The sequence below is a fragment of the Lepus europaeus genome, chromosome 3, assembly GCF_033115175.1.
Source record: "Lepus europaeus isolate LE1 chromosome 3, mLepTim1.pri, whole genome shotgun sequence".
Lineage (NCBI taxonomy): Eukaryota > Metazoa > Chordata > Mammalia > Lagomorpha > Leporidae > Lepus > Lepus europaeus.
The window spans coordinates 111,867,741-111,884,676 of NC_084829.1; the positions used below are offsets into that span (position 1 = coordinate 111,867,741).

Sequence of the window (16,936 nt, forward strand, 5' to 3'; positions counted from 1 at the left end):
TCCAAATCCCGTGTTGCGTGCCCGTGTGGGAGACAGAGGGGAAGACGTGTTTGCCGCTTTTGCGTTTGCCACATCTGGCCTACAGACCTAATTCCAACTCGCGAATCTCGTTTGATGAAATTCGATCTTCGTGGTCTGAATACCTTTCAATGTGGGACAAGTTAACAATTCAAGCAGTTGAAAAGGAAATAAAAAAAAAAAATCCTGCGCACTATCTGTGAAACCCAGATGGCACAGGCAGAAAGAAAACACGCTGCAAAGACACACATCCCGACTATTGTCTTTAACACTCGCACACACATAAACACACGGGGAGGGCGGGGGAGGGGAGCGAGCTCGGCGACGGACGCGGATATAGACCGGCCCGAGTCAGCGCGAGTCAAGTTAAGGCTTTCTCCGCCCCCCGGCCGCAGGCGCCCCCCGCCCGCGCCAATTAATTCCAAACAAAGCAAGCCAATCAAGGGACGCAGGATCATTTTAAAGCAGAGGGAGGCGAGAGGCATGTATTTTTAATTGATTTATTTATTTGGAGGACATTAATTCTCGGTTCGGGGCTGATTTTCAAACCGTTTGCAAAGCGCGGCTCCATTGTTCGCCGGGCGCGGAGGCCCCGCCCCCTGCTTTGTGTGCGGCGCGCGGATTGGCCGGCGCGCGCGGGGGCCGCGTCAGCGCCCGCGAGCCCATTCATCTGTGCACTTGGGCGTTGGACCCCGCATCTTATTAGCAACCAGGGAGATTTCTCCATTTTCCTCTTGTCTACAGTGCGGCTACAAATCTGGGATTTTTTTATTACTTTTTTTTTTTTTGGAAAAAAAACTACGCTTGGGCTCCTTTTTTTGTGCTCGACTTTTCCACCTTTTTCCCTCCCTCCTGCGCTGCTGCTTTTTGATCTCTTCGACTAAAATTTTTTCATCCGGAGTGTATTTAATCGGTTCTCCTCTGTCCTCTTCACCGCCCCCACCCCCCTCCCTCCGGTGTGTGTGTGCCGCTGCCGCCGCCGCTGCTGTTGCCGCCGCCGCTGCTGCTCGCCCCGTCGCTACACCAACCCGAGGCCCTTTGTTTCTCCTCTTGGATCTGTTGAGTTTCTTTGTTGAAGAAGCCAGCATGGGTGCCCAGTTCTCCAAGACCGCAGCGAAGGGAGACGCCGCCGCGGAGAGGCCCGGGGAGGCGGGGGTGGCCTCGTCGCCTTCCAAAGCGAATGGGCAGGTAAATTCTACCTGTGGTTCTGGTCATTTCTTGGGTGTCTTTCTGTGCTCTCGACGCTTCCCTTTGCCTCCTGGTCGCGCCCGAGGCGCAGCCGGTGGAGCTCGAGCGTGGCCGGATTCCAGTGGGAAAGTGGAATGTTAAAGCTAGCCTAAATTGCCTTATTTTTCGTAGGCAGAGTCTCCCCCCACCCCCACCCCCACCCCGCGCCAACGGAGCGGGTCCCGAGAACCCTGGCTAATTCTTGAGTAGACGGGAGGACAGGAGTGACAAATCGTCTAAAATGGCGTGGTTTGGATACTGGCAGAACGTGACTAGCTAGGTGTCCCCCCTCGCTCCACAGCCAGGTTCATTCGTGTCTGGGGACACGGGGGGTGTTTGGGTGGCTCTCGCGTTTGTAGTCCAGCCTGGGTCGCCTTCTCGATGCGTGAGCTGGTGTGAGTGCGTGTGTGTGTGTGTGTGCGCAGGGGAGGGGGTTCGCAGTGGGGATGGCGGCGGATAAAGGCGAGCAGGGAAGGGTTGTAGCGCTGTCTTATTGTATGCCGAGGCGGTGTGCCTGGGTTCTTGGAAAGGAGGCTGGTGGAGCTGGACTTCAGGGTTTCGGTATTTTTTGGATGGGGTTTTCCCACTTTCCTAAATGCTATTCGGAGCTGCCTGAGGAATCACACACATTTGACTTTTTAAACGGTATCCCGAGGGTGAGAACAGTCGCTAGGTCCTCTAAGGATCGTTCCAGATGGCCCCGAAGAGGTAGTTGTTGCATTTCGGTCGGAATTGTTGGTACGTGGCGCCTCGACCACCCGCGGAGGGCCGCCCGGCGCGGCTGGGACCCAGGCAGATAGCCACGGTTGGGTGGGCGCGAGAGGTCGGCCATGGGTGGCTGCTTCGCAAACACTGGGCACCCACCACGCCTCTTTTCCTAGAGCAGAAGCCGAGTTGCCTCGTTTGCTCCAACCTACTGGGGGAAGTCAGCTCTGCCAAGAGGCTTTAAACCCGTTAAAAATGCAAAATGAGCTGCCAGGACGCGCCTGTCTTCGCAGAATCACGGTTGTAGGTGGGCACGGGAGCTGAGGCCAGACCTAAGAGATAATGGGTTTCCCGCAGCCTTGTTGGTTTTAGCCCGACTGGGAGGCCGGGAAGCCACCTGAGCTTTGTTTGCGGACTCTTGGGCTGCGCGATCCGGGCTCGGGGGCGCCTTGGCCTGCGGGCAGGGCCTGGCTGGGCAGGGCGGGGTGGCCCGGCGGCCCCGCCCCTCCTCGCCGCCTGCGCCCAGCTTGGTGCGATGGAGGCGCAGCGCCCCCTGCGGGTGTCGGGCCTTGGGCGGGCGCAGTGCCTTTGAGCGCGCGGTGAAGTGCGGCGCCTCTGTTTGGAGTGCTGGGACACCCCTGGGAGTTCTCGGAGTTCTACGGTGAAAGGGACATATGTGTCCTGGGTGCGGATCGCCAGCTCCGAAGTGCTTTCTTCCACAGGGCGTTCGGCGTATCATTAATTGGCTCCTTTCCCCCCAAAGCCTGTGAAGCGACACTGGAATCGTTACCCCTCTTGGCTTTCCACTTCGCAGTCCGAGGGACATTCACAGAGCGGCCGCAGCTGCTGCTGTGCCTGTAGGGATCCCCGAACAGCGCTGCCCCATTTCTAAATCTGTGTGTGTGGGGGGGTCCTGTCTGGGTCTCCAAGGCCACCCCTCCCCATAACGGCAGGAGGAGGGTCCCCGGGGCCACAGAAGTGCGGGGGAAGCCGGTGTCTCCGGGCCCACTGGTGGGGCGGGAACGCTTCAGTGACGCTCCCGCTTTCTCTGCCTCGCAGGAGAACGGCCACGTGAAGGTCAATGGCGACGCTTCGCCCGCGGCCGCCGAATCTGGCGCCAAGGAGGAGCTGCAGGCCAACGGCAGCGCGCCGGCCGCCGACAAGGAGGAGCCCGCGGCCGCCGGCAGCGGGGCCGCGTCCCCCGCCGCGGCCGAGAAGGATGAGCAGGCCGCCGCCGCCACCCCCGAGGCCGGGGCCAGCCCCGCGGAGAAGGAGCCCCCCGCGGAGGGCGAGGCCGCCGAGCCCGGCTCGCCCACGGCCGCGGAAGGCGAGGCCGCGTCGGCGGCCTCCTCGACGTCGTCGCCCAAGGCCGAGGACGGCGCCACGCCCTCGCCCAGCAACGAGACCCCGAAAAAAAAAAAGAAGCGCTTTTCCTTCAAGAAGTCTTTCAAGCTGAGCGGCTTCTCCTTCAAGAAGAACAAGAAGGAGGCGGGAGAGGGCGGTGAGGCGGAGGGCGCAGCCGGCGCCTCCGCGGAGGGCAGCAAGGACGAGGCCGCCGGGGGAGCGGCCGCGGCCGCCGCCGACGCGAGCTCGGCCTCCGGGGAGCAGGCGGCGGCGCCAGGCGAGGAGGCGGCCGCCGGCGAGGAGGGGGCGGCAGGTGGCGAGCCGCAGGAGGCCAAGCATGAGGAGGCCGCCATCGCGCCCGAGAAGCCGTCCTCCAGCGAGGAGCCCAAGGCCGCGGAGGAGCCCAGCAAGGCCGAAGAGAAGGCCGAGGAGGCCGCCGCCTGCGAGGCGCCCTCAGCCGCCGGGCCCGGCGCGCCCCCGGAGCAGGAGGCGGCCCCGGCCGAGGAGCCCGCGGCCGCCTCCGCCTCGTCAGCCTGCGCAGCCCCCTCACAGGAGGCCCAGCCCGAGTCCAGTCCAGAAGCTCCCCCAGCGGAGGCCGCAGAGTAAAAGGGCGAGAGTTTTTGAGATAATCGAAGAACTTTTCTCCCTCCCCCCCAGTTTGTTTGTTGGAGTGGTGCCAGGTACTGGTTTTGGAGAACTTGTCTACAACCAGGGATTGATTTTAAAGATGTCTCTCTCTCTCTCTCTTTTTTTTTTTAATTTTACTTTTTTTTTTTTAAGCAGCAAATTTTGTTTCCATTCTCCCCTCCCCACAGATCCCATCTCAGATCATTCTGTTACCACCATTCCAACTGGCCGAGGAGAGCTTAAACACCTTCCTCTGCCTTGTTTTTTTCTCTCTCTCTATTTTTTTGCATCAGTATTAATTTTTTTGCATACTTTGCATCTTTACTCAAAAATGTAAACTTTCTTTGTCATTCTATGGACATGCCCATATATGAAGGAGATGGGTGGGTCAAAAAGGGATAGCAAATGAAGTGATAAGGGCCACAATGGGGAAATCATAGTGGTGCATAGCATTGCCAAGATAATGTGCCACTAGAAATGATGGTGTAAAGGCTTAGTCGTTTGGGTTTTGTTTTGTTTTGTTTTGTTTTTTTAAAGAAAAGTTATTACGATGTATTTTGTGAGGCAGGTTTACAACACTACAAGTCTTGACTAAGAAGGAAAGGAAAAAAAAAAACACCAATACCCAGATTTAAAAAAAAAAAAGATCATAGTCTTAGGAGTTCATTTAAACCATAGGAACTTTTCACTTATCTCATGTTAGCTGTACCAGTCAGTGATTAAGTAGAACTACAAGTTGTATAGGCTTTATTGTTTATTGCTGGTTTATGACCTTAATAAAGTGTAATTATGTATTACCAGCAGGGTGTTTTTAACTGTGACTATTGTATAAAAACAAATCTTGATATCCAGAAGCACATGAAGTTTGCAACTTTCCACCCTGCCCATTTTTGTAAAACTTAAGTCATCTTGGACCTTTTAAACACAAATTTTAAACTCAACAAAGCTGTGATAAGTGGAATGGTTACTGTTTATACTGTGGTATGTTTTTCATTACAGCAGGCAATGCTTTCTTTTCCAGTCGTCTTTGAGAATAAAGGAGAAAAAAAAATCTTCAGATGCAATGGTTTTGTGTAGCATCTTGTCTATCATGTTTTGTAAATACTGGAGAAGCTTTGACCAATTTGACTTAGAGATGGAATGTAACTTTGCTTACAAAAATTGCTATTAAACTCCTGCTTAAGGTGTTCTAATTTTCTGTGAGCACACTAAAAGCGAAAAATAAATGTGAATAAAATGTACAAATTTGTTGTGTTTCTTTACGTTCTGATAATACTGAGACTTCTAGGTCTTAGGTTAATTTTTAGAAAGATCTTGCATGCCATCGAGGATAAATTTGGTTATTTTAAATCTGAAGTTTTTATGCTCTGAAATTTAAAATCAGCAGTGTCAAATTACATATAGGAAGATCTTAGAACATTCCATTGTAATCTATTAACCATTTATTCGCATTTAGTTTTCATTTAAGAATTGAACATAATTATTTTTATTGTAGCTATATAGCATGTCAGATTAAAACACTTAGGATAAACGTTGTGTGACCCTAAGACTATTTAAATGTCTTATGAGAAAATTGCATAAAAACATTTTCTTGTCATGCGGATCTAGAAACTTAAATTTTATACTGAATAAGTCTATTGAATCCAAACTGCTGAAGGCTAGTAAAAAGTGGCTAACAATGTTTCAGAAATTGATGATGTATTACATTGTAATTGCTTAGCGCTTCCAAATTATTGCTTAGAACATGTGTTATACCTTAAAAAATAGGTTTATCTAACAAAATGTTGGTGTTGAATGGACAGTGTTGTCAGTTGATGGGTCTTTAGCATAGCTGCAAGCAGGTTTTTTTTTTTTTTTATGAAAGCTCATTAGCATCTTGTTACTCAAAGGAAAAGATAGTGAATAATAAATATTTCTTATATATTAATAACCCTACTTGTTTACCTCCTCTTTTTTTTAGCACCCTTTAACAGGTTATTTTTTTCTTCACTGAATCCTAAACTGAATTGAATTTTTAGATATGTATCAAATACTATTAATTCACTAGATGCAAAATTGTTTCTGCACACCCATTTTGCAGATTTGTGTGGTGTGTAGTATAGGACTCATGATAAATCAGTGAATTGCATTTGTAACAACTGAATGCCAAATATCTTAAACTCATTAGAAAAATAACAAATTAGCTTTTTGGTATGTACTTATAATTGGAATAATGGATCAAAATAATAGCTTATGATTTCTCCTTACCAAACACCATCCCCACTAATAAAATAACATTTGTAAGAGTGTGCATTTTGAGTTAGATTTTGTTGATCTTGGAGAATGTTTGAAAGTTAAAAATCAAACCTAGTAACCAAAGGACTGATTTATGGGTCTTTCCCATCTTAACCAACTTTTTCTCAAAAACTAGTTGGCCAAGTACAGTGCCTGGTTGTAGTAAGTCTCAGTTTAAAAAAAAAAAAAAGTGGATTTAAAAAATAACTCCCAAAGTGAATAGTCAGAAATACTGTGTAGGAAACTATTATATATGCTAGGTTTGTTCTTTTAACAACTAGAGTTTATTAAGATGCGTTGTTTTCATTTTAATCACTGCCTAAAACACTTTGGGTGGTATTGATGGAGTGGTGGATTTTTCTCCCAAGTAATTAATTGAAATTTGACATATCTTTTCATCCAAAGTTTTGTACATCATGTTTTCTAATGGAAAAATGTTAATATGGCTTTTTGTATTACTAAAAATAGCTTTGAGATTAAGGAAAAATAAATAACTCTTGTACAGTTCAGTTTTGTCTATTAAATCTGTATTGGCAGTGTGTATAATGGCATTTGGTATGGTTACAAAATACTTCCTCTGGATTATAATAATCATTTGATCCAATTCTTATTGCTTGTAAAATAAAGTCTTACCAGTTGATATAATCAAGCCTGCTAAAATAGGATTTTTTACAAATTTTATTTTAAAACACAAGTTTTAGAGAAAAAATTTAAATCAAGTGTTAAAAGGTAAGCATAACTATTATTCTATTTAAGGGGTTTAGAGGATGTGCTTGAAATTACACTTAGAATGTAAAATTATATACATTGAAGATGAGTTATATGCTCACAAGTCAAAAAAAATAAGATTTATTTATTTACTTGAAAGAGTTACAGAGAAGGAGACAGAGGCAGAGGCAGAGAGATGATCTTCCATCCACTGGTTCACTCCTGAAATGGCCACAGCGGACAGAGCTGGGCCCATCCCATGCCAGAAGCCAGGAGCTTCTTCCAGGTCTCCCACATTGGTATAGGGGCACAAGCACTTGGCCATCTTTCACTGCTTTCCCAGGTACATTGACAGGGAGCCGGACTGGAAGTAGAGCAGCCGGGATCAAAACAGTGTCCCTATGGGATACTGGTGCAGGTGGCTACGCCACAGCACCAACCCCAGAAGTCAAAAATTTAAATGATATAATCAGACAATATATTTGTGTAACAATGAAATTAATCTTTTTTTCCCACATACGAACACAAACTTAAGAGAACTTTGCAATTAGGGTTAAAGCTTTGGAGTAAGATCAGTGAAAAAACACACATATTTTAGCTAGATTCTTGAATAGTAATTGGGAGGGGAATACAGTTTAACGTAGCCCTTCAACTTTGAAAATCAAATGATTTATGGGGCAATTAGTTTTTTCCTTTCCTTTATTTATAGATTTATTCACTTATTGGAAAGAGTTACACAGAAAGAGAAGGACAGGAAGAGAGAGAGAGATCTTCCATCCGCTGGTTCACTCCCCAATTGGCCACAACAGCCAGAGCTGCGCCAGTCCGAAGCCAGGAGCCAGAAGCTTCCTCTGGTTCTTCTCACATGGGTGCAGGGGTCCAAGGACTTCTGCTGCTTTCCCAAGCCATAGTAGAGAGCTGGATCAGAAGTGGAGCAGCTGGGACTTGAACCGTCACCCATATGGGATGCCAGCACTGTGGGTGGCAGCTTTACCGCTATGCCACAGTGCCAGCCCCTTCCTTTTCTTTGAGCATTCACTGTAGCGATTGAGTATTTTTTCCCTGTCTACTTCCCAACTGTATGAAAGTACTTAAAACAGGTTTTAGCAAAGATGAATTTTTAAAGACTTTTAATTTGTAAATTATCCAGTCCTGTTAAGAGTTCAAGCACTCCTTTTAACTTATGCTCAAAAATTTTATTCTGGAAATGGAAAGAAAATACTTTTAAACATTTAGGAGTGAATTTCAACAACTTTGCTTTAGGATTTTCTACATGATTTCCATATTTTAAAAGTGTTAAATAGATACACTTGGCTGTAGTTGAGTAAAATGGATGAAATTATCTTTTTTTCTATTTTACTTTTATCCTAGAAATATGCTAATCACTAATGAGCTATAAAAACTAATCTTTTCGAGGCCAGCACCGTGGCTTCACAGGCTAATCCTCCGTCTTGCGGAGCCGGCACACCGGGTTCTAGTCCCGGTCGGGGTGCCGGATTCTATCCCGGTTGCCCCTCTTCCAGGCCAGCTGTCTGCTATGGCCCGGGAAGGCAGTGGAGGATGGCCCAAGTGCTTGGGCCCTGCACCCGCATGGGAGACCAGGAGAAGCACCTGGCTCCTGGCTTCGGATCAGCACAATGCGCCGGCTGCAATGGCCATTGGAGGGTGAACCAACTGCAAAAAGGAAGACCTTTTTCTCTGTCTCTCTCTCTCACTATCCACTCTGCCTGTCAAAAAAAAGAAAAAAAGAAAACTAATCTTTTCACTGTTACATAGTTGCACATATTCTTTTTTTAAATTGCAGGTAGGGCAAGGCGAAACATAAATTTTTGTCCAGAATTTATTCAACCCTAAAGGTACTTGTTGATATTTCCTCCTTCAAAGGTGCACATGGAAATATGTGTTATTGCTTATAATTCTGACTTATATTTAGCTATAATGGTAGCACTTAGCTTGATCTCCTGCCTAATATGTTGAGAGATAATGACTTAACCAGAAACTACACCTTTCCTCCTCATATTTGGGTACATAGATGTGTTGAATTCTTTTTTAAAAAGGAATTCATAATACTCAGTAGATTGCTGTAAAAATGAAAATGAAACACTTTTGTTTATAGGAACTTGAAATTTAACATTCAAAAATAATGCAGTGCCTTACAGAACTTTGAAGTAATCATGGATTCTACCTCCGTGTTACAGAGTTAGTCATCTAGTGTCAAAATATGAACATTTTGTATAAATATCTTGTTTCTGTCCTTGATAGAGGCTAAAGGAAGTTAAATATGTGCTAAATGGCACAGTAAGCCCTTGAAAAAGCAAGGGAAAGAAATGAAACCACTTTTTCTGGTAAGCAATTTAAATCATATCATAGTCTATGATCATAATGTACTATATGATTTAAATTATTTAAGCTAAATTAATGTTTGCATTGATTCTATTATGCTTAGTAATGATGTGCAGTGTTGAAGCACATTCACTAGAGAAGCAAAATACTCAGTGGTCCATTCTACAGTATTTTGCTTTCTCTGTGATAAGGTGGTGATCCATGATTAGGTGGCAAAACCATTTTGACTAAAGGTCTTTTCCCATTCTCCTTTTCCCATCTTTCTTCTGGCTTAGCCCAAAAAAGAAGTCAAAACATCTGAGAATTAAATGTGGAAACTTAAGAAATTGTTTGGGAGGATATTTATACTGCAAAAATTATTATTTGGAGATTCTATGTCAACTTTAATAACAGACGATTTTGAAGGACTCAAAATTAAGGATATTAAGTGTGAGATCTAATTACAAGGCATCTGATAAAAACTTGAATTTACAAAGTCCATTTTTTTCTTACTCCACTACCTTAAAATTCTTTTAAAAACAGATTCATTTTCATTCTTTGATTTGCCTTAAATTTGTAGAAATACTTCGATAATCTTGGAGACTACTCAAGAAGGATATAGACTATGGATGGACCAAGCTGAAAGGCTTTTAATCATATAAGTTTGTACTACTGTCATCTTGACAAATAAGTAAACTTAATGAATTTTACATCTCCCTAATTAAAACTACATGGATTAAATGCAAGCAAAGGATATTAATCATATTTTACATTGCAAAAAAGGTGAAAAATTACTGATTATGATATACTATCTGCAGTTATTCCTCTTAGAATTAACTTATAAAAACAAAATGCCAATTACAATCATAAGATTTAAAGCAGCATATATATAATTACTGCAAAATACTTATAATCCCAGTTCTGTTTGATAAAATTGAAACATAAGAGTTTTAGTAGAACTGCAAGTAACTGAAATATGAACATATATACTGCCATAGGCAGATGAAAAATAAGAGTATCTTTGTCAGTCACTGTTAGGGATTGATTATCCCTAATCTGAAAATAAAAAATCTGATATATTTCAAAATCCTAAACTGTTGGATTATGATATGACATCACAAGTGAAGAATTTCACATTTGATCTTCTATGATGTGTCATAGTAGAAATGCAGGCATTCGGCGCCATGGCTTAACAGGCTAATCCTCCGCCTTGCGGAGCCGGCACACCGGGTTCTAGTCCCGGTCGGGGTGCCGGATTCTATCCCGGTTGCCCCTCTTCCAGGCCAGCTCTCTGCTATGGCCCGGAAAGGCAGTGGAGGATGGCCCAAGTGCTTGGGCCCTGCACCTGCATGGGAGACCAGGAGAAGCACCTGGCTCCTGGCTTCGGATCAGCGAGATGCGCTGGCTGCAGCGGCCATTGGAGGGTGAACCAACCGAAAAGGAAGACCTTTCTCTCTGTCTCTCTCTCTCACTATCCACTCTACCTGTCAAAAAAAAAAAAAAAAAAAAAAAAAAAAAAAAAAAAAAAAAAAAAAGAAATGCAGGCATTACAAAAAGTTGTCTAAAACTGTCTTCAGGCTATGTCTATAACATGTATATGAAACACAAATGAATTTGGTCTTTAGTTCTGGGTACCACCCCCAGTAAATCTAAGTATGTATATGAAAATATTTCCAAATCTAAAAAAAAAAAAAACAAAACTGTAGTCTAAAACACTCTGGTCCAAGCATTTTGATTAAGGGATATTCAACCTGTTCTAAAACTTCTTTCTTCTTTGAGAAGTGATGAAAAACAATAGGATTATCCATTACTGAGGATTTTAATAAAAACAGCAATATCAGTTACATCTATTGAGGAAGCAAGAAAGGAATTCTTAGAGTTATAAATTTGAAGTCTAAGATGGTCCTCAAAGCAAGACTTAGATCAAATAACATGTACTTGTATTTTTGAAAATATAGTGTGAATTGCATAACGAATTTTAAAGCATTTTAGTAGGCATTTTTAAAAGGTAAAGAATGGGTGAAATTAACTTTAATAATGTATTAATTCAATGTATCTCAAATATTGCAACATGTATTCAATATAAACATTAATGAGCTATTTTATATTTTTTCATACTTTAAAATCTAGTGAATTTTGTAGTCATAACATATCTTAGCCACATGCTAAGGGCTTAGCAGTTGCATATGTGACTACTACATTGGAGAAAACAAGTCTGGAGAATTCTGAGTCTAGAAGTCAAGAAGTGATTACAAATGTTGGGCTACATTATTTGTAATACAGCTTCAAGGGTTTAGCTTTTGAGTCAACACTGAAGATCATCATTTTAAGCAGCTTATATGATATTGGTGTTACAAATAAAAACACTAAAATCCTGAATGGACTTGTTATGGACTGAGTTGTGACCTAACTCCCTCCACCCCTAGCAGCAAATTCCTGTTGAAACCCTAACCCCTAGTACCTCAGAACGTTTAAGATGATGACTGGGTTAAAATGAAGCCATTAGTTTGGATCATGATCCAGTCTGAGTTGTGTATTTATAGCAAGAGAAAATTGAACACACAAAGAAACACAAGGGATGGGTGTGTACAGAGAAAAAGGGCATACAAATGAATTGCAAAACCAAGAAGGATGCCATCTGCAAGCAAAAGAAGAAAGGCCTCAGAAGAAACCAAACCTGTGGAAATCTAGACCTGGAACTTCTGGTCTCCAGAACTGTGTGAGAAGATAAATTTCTGTTTGTTATGGTAGCCCTAACAAACTAATGCAGCCCAATACTGAATAGCAAGGTCATGTAGCTCATTAACAGCAGAGACCCTGTTTGTTTTTTTAAAATTAATTGATTTATTAATAAGGCTGAGTGACAGAGAGAGAAACAGAGACAGAGAGATCTTCCGTTTTCTGGTTCACTTCCCAAATGGCCACAACACCCAGTCCTGGGTCATGCCAAAACCAGGAACTGGAACTCCAACTAGTTATTGTAGATGGTGGTAGGGACCCAAGTACTTTGACCATCATCTGCTGCCTTCCTAGGGGCACCAGCAGGAAGCTAGATCAGAAGTGGATTCCAGCTGGTACTCCCTGATATGAGATGGCGACATTGCAACAGGTGGCTTAATCTGTGTCACAATGCCAGCCCCAGAACCTTGTTTTAAACTCAAATATTTAGACAGTTATTGATGTTTCCACTACAATTTCTCTCTACCAAATTCATGCTCCATGTATTTTCTGTGTTTTTAACTTCTGTTTTTGAAAGTTCCACATGCACAGAAGTGGAGAGAATAGAACAGGCCACCATGTACTCATAAATTAGCATTACAATCATCAACTCATGTTCAATATTCACTCACTCCCCATCCATTCCCACCATCCTGGATTATTTTGAAAAATTCTAGATAATAAATCTTTTAAACTATAAATATTTCACGGTATGTCTCTAAAACATAAAATTTAGACTTTTTTTTTTTTTACCACAATACCATTAGCACACCTGCAAAACTGAAAATTTTCTTAGCGTCATCAAATACCAAATATAACAATTTCTCCAATAAACAATCTGTTTGAATGTGAATCCAAATAACATTCTGAAATAGTTAATTTTATGTGTCAGCTTTACTGGGTGATGGGATACCCAGACAGCCAGAAACAGTATTTCTGCGTCAGTTTGGGAGGGCATTTTCCGAAGAGATTAGCACTTGAAGCAGTAAACTGAGTAAAGAAGATTCTCCCGCATCAATGTGGTTGGGTCCAATTTGTTGAGGGCCTGGACGGAACAAAAGTCAAAGGAAGGGGGAATCCTGTCTCCTGGTGCTAAAGCATCCATTTTACCCTGCCTTGGGACATCTGAGCTCCAGGTTCTTAAGGCCTCCAAAGTCCAGGACTTAGCATCAGTGGCTCTGATGACTATTAAATTCTTGGGCTCTAGACTTAGACTGAATTACACAATCTACTTTACTGGAGAACTGCATATACATCATGTGATTCTCAGCCTTCAATCTCATGAGCCAATTCCCAAAAATATTCTCTTCTACATCTATATCTATGCTATTGGTTTTGTTTCTTTGCAGAAGCCTAATACATACCCATGAATTGCACCTGGTAAGTGTATATCTTAAATATCTTTACCCATCTCTTTATTTTTCCCTTATAGTTTTATTTGTACTAGAAACTTAATTGTTTGTTCTACAGTTTCCACAGTATGAGTTTTGTTGATTATACCTCATGCTGTCATTTAGTAAACTTCCTTATTATTTTTGCAAATTGGTGACTAGATCTGAAGATTTCATCAGATTGAGCTGGAAAGACTGTATCATAGGCAATGGTATATATTTCTGTCAGGAGAATATAATATCTGGTTGGCTTCTGTGTGTGTGTGTGTGTGTGTGAGATATTCAAAGCCATTGGCTGTTGCTTAGACCACTCAATTAATTAACTTACCAAATGGTGTTAGTCTAATTGTCATCCCTTCCTCATTTATTTTTTGGTTGCTTGTTTTGATAAAAAGAAACTTTCTTTTATCAATCATTTGTTATCCTAAAGTTCATTTCATTATGGAAAGGCAGAATAAATATATGGTTCTTTTCCCTTATTAGCCAATTTTTAGAATAATGAATTGGTTCCCTGCTGTCTTCCAAAGGTGACCAGTGGTTGTATTTGTTTAGTATAAATAACTATGCACTCATAGACTTCAACTCATATGATGTAAGAAATATAAGTGATACTCCAATTGACCTTGGATAGATTATCTTTTAAAGTTTTGAATAGAATTCAGTAAATTAAATCAGTGTAATTCTTTTTAAATGATAACTGAGAATGTGACAAAAGATTAATGAAAGCATTATTTACTCAAATAAAATGGACTTACATATAAATGTTGGCATACTCCTATATTTCAGTTAGGATGCCAAGAAGCCTCCGCTGTATACAATTTCAAAGAAATAGGAGGTATGGCACTTTTTTACCCCCTAATTATTGCAACATAATTATATTTAAATGTCATCAAAATCTTTCAACATAACACCTTATTCCAGTTATCAACTAGGAAGTCTGAAAATTTATGAGCACGAAGAGATTTAGCATTCTCTAGTCTACACATGTTAGCATGTGCTGAAAGCAGTACATTGATAGAACATGTTGCTCAACACGCAATACTAACTAACCTAGCAAAATATTAAAACTTACATCATAAAATGTGAGTCAGAGAAATTGGCAGTTTTGAAAGCAGAACCCAGAATTACCTATGTTAGAATAAATTGACAGCTTTATTTAAAGAAGTTTTGAGGAAATTGAATTTAAATGACCATGCAATAGCACTCCTTTCTGAATAAATTACAAAGCAGAGCTACTTTTTCCAGCTTTCTGAGAAATTGACACGCATTGGATGAGGCAGTAGATACTTTAAAATAGATGAATTTGAGTAAAATCAAGGATAGCTGGTAAGATTATAAAGAAAAAGCCTATGGACTTGATCAGGTCGTTTTATAAAATACCACTTATTAACTGGAAAAGTGAACAGTGTGGCTTTCAGATAGTCTCTGAGGCACTGTCTATTTCACGAATTGGATTATAGTAGTACAAAGAATGTTTTACTTTCCTTTTCTCATATGGTTCCTAATATTTTAAAAGCACATTGTTCCAGAAAATTTTGAATTTTTAAAGTGAGAGTTTTAATATTAATTGTTAGTGTTTTAATTTTTTTTTTATTTATTTGAGAGGCAGAAGCAGAGAGAGAGAAAGAATATTCCAGCTGCTGATTCACTCCCCCAAATGCCTGCAACAGCCAGTCTGGGCCAGGTCAAAGTCAAGAGACTGGAAGTTCATCCAGGTCTCCCATGTGGGTGGCCATCACTTTTGCCTCCCAAAGTCTGCATTGGAAAGGAAGATGGAGTCAGGAGTGCAGCTGGTGAGATGTGGGCATCCCAATCAGCATGTTAACTGTTATACCAAATGCTCATATAATTTTTGATTTCTTGCTGTATATCTACTAAATTTAAAATTTTCATGTGATCTAAAAATAAAATTTGTCAGAACCCCTGTGATTCGTTTATTTAAAACAAAGAATGTATCAATACAAGATTTTCATTTCCAAACTACAATGAAAGTTGTTATTCATACGCCTTAGAAATTGTATATTTTCAGCATTCTTGCACATAGTAGGAAGATTTTTTTTCATGCTTAGTAATGTGTGGCACACAGCAAACTTGATAGTACAGTGAGGAGAGAAAAAGCATTTCTACCAAACCTATTGAAACATAACACAGGAAAAACATATTCCTTGGGAATTACAGTTTTTTTTTTTGAGCTCAAGAAGACTGATATAAAAACCAGCTATTTATAAATTTTGTTTGCTTCTGACTTTGTTACTGTCCTGAATTCTAATTTTGTTAGCAGAAGTATATTATAATTAATATTATGTAATTTATATAGATGATTTAAGGGCAAATATGAATGTGCTTTACAATATTAGAATTCTTAAAACAAAATTTTTCTCTATTTCAATTTTTGCCACTTCTCCCATTTGCTAACTGAAGTTTGGGAAATATTGTATTACCTCGTGAATGCTCTTTAAGATTACAAAGAACAATACTTTAATGCAGTTTAGATTTTTACCAGAAATTGGTTCTTTAAAATTCTTTGTGTGACTATCTTTGTTTTTTGTTTTTTATCATTGATTAGAATGTAGGCACAAATGAGAATCATGCAAGTTTGACCTACAATAAAGAACAAAATGGGCAGAATAAAGATTACTAACTTTACTTTTTCCTCTCTGATAGATTTCATTTTTGTCAGATTTGTGGTCATAGTTTTATTTCCTAATGAGAGCACATAATGAAGTAGTGATTAGGCACTCAGTTGAGGAAGTCAAAGGGACCTGACTTATAAAGGCACATATAAATTATGTGCCTTAATGTATCTTTCTGTGGCTCAGTTCATTATGTGTAAAGTTGGGAATTTTTTTTAAAAAAATACCCATATATAGGTATGAATGGCCTAGCTAGCATCTGGCATCTGGGAAGTCCTCAATGAATGTTTGCTATTTTTTTAAGGTTTTATTTATTTATCTGAGAGGTGGAGTTACAGACAGTGAGAGGGAGAGAGAGAGAGAGAAAGGTCCTCCTTCCATTGATTCACTCCTCAAGTGGCCACAACAGCTGGAGTTGTGCTGATCCGAAGCCAGGAGCAAGGAGCTTCTTCCCAGTCTCCCTTGCCAGTGCAGGGGTCCAAGCACCTGGGCCATCTTCTACTGCTTTCCCAGGCCATAGCAGAGAGCTGGACTGGAAGAGGAGCAGCAGAGACTAGAACCAGTGACTATATGGGATGCCAGCGCCACATCGGGAGGATTAACCTACTGTGCCACAGCTCAGGCCCTGAATGTTTCCTATTATGATGTATTCCATACCTGCCATCATGTGCATTCATAGTGAGCACTGAACTAAAACTTTAGAAAAGATCAACTCATTTTGTTGTTTTATGCTCTGAATTATACAGATAGTCAAGGAAAAATTGAATATAATAAAAAAGAACAATATATCTTAAAAGTTTCATGTGCCCACTTTATACTTTAAAACCTTTTTAATTTTACTAAGTATGAAGAAAAATAAATATAAAAATAAGAGGTTCATGTTCAGCTTTTGTCACATTCCAAGACATCTGAAAACTCAGTGGTATAACACATGAATCATTAAAATTTTTCTTTTTAAATAACTTTATT

General features: G+C 41.3%; 1 protein-coding gene across 1 annotated transcript; it reads left to right on the top strand.

The window, feature by feature from the left end:
* Positions 1 to 667: 667 nt before the first annotated feature.
* MARCKS (myristoylated alanine rich protein kinase C substrate) lies at positions 668 to 6,704 on the top strand. The gene is made up of 2 exons (XM_062186637.1): positions 668 to 1,206; positions 3,010 to 6,704. The coding sequence occupies exons 1-2, from the start codon at positions 1,105 to 1,107 to the stop codon at positions 3,898 to 3,900; spliced, it is 993 nt and encodes a 330-aa protein (XP_062042621.1). The 5' UTR covers positions 668 to 1,104; the 3' UTR covers positions 3,901 to 6,704.
* The last annotated feature ends 10,232 nt before the right edge of the window (positions 6,705 to 16,936 follow it).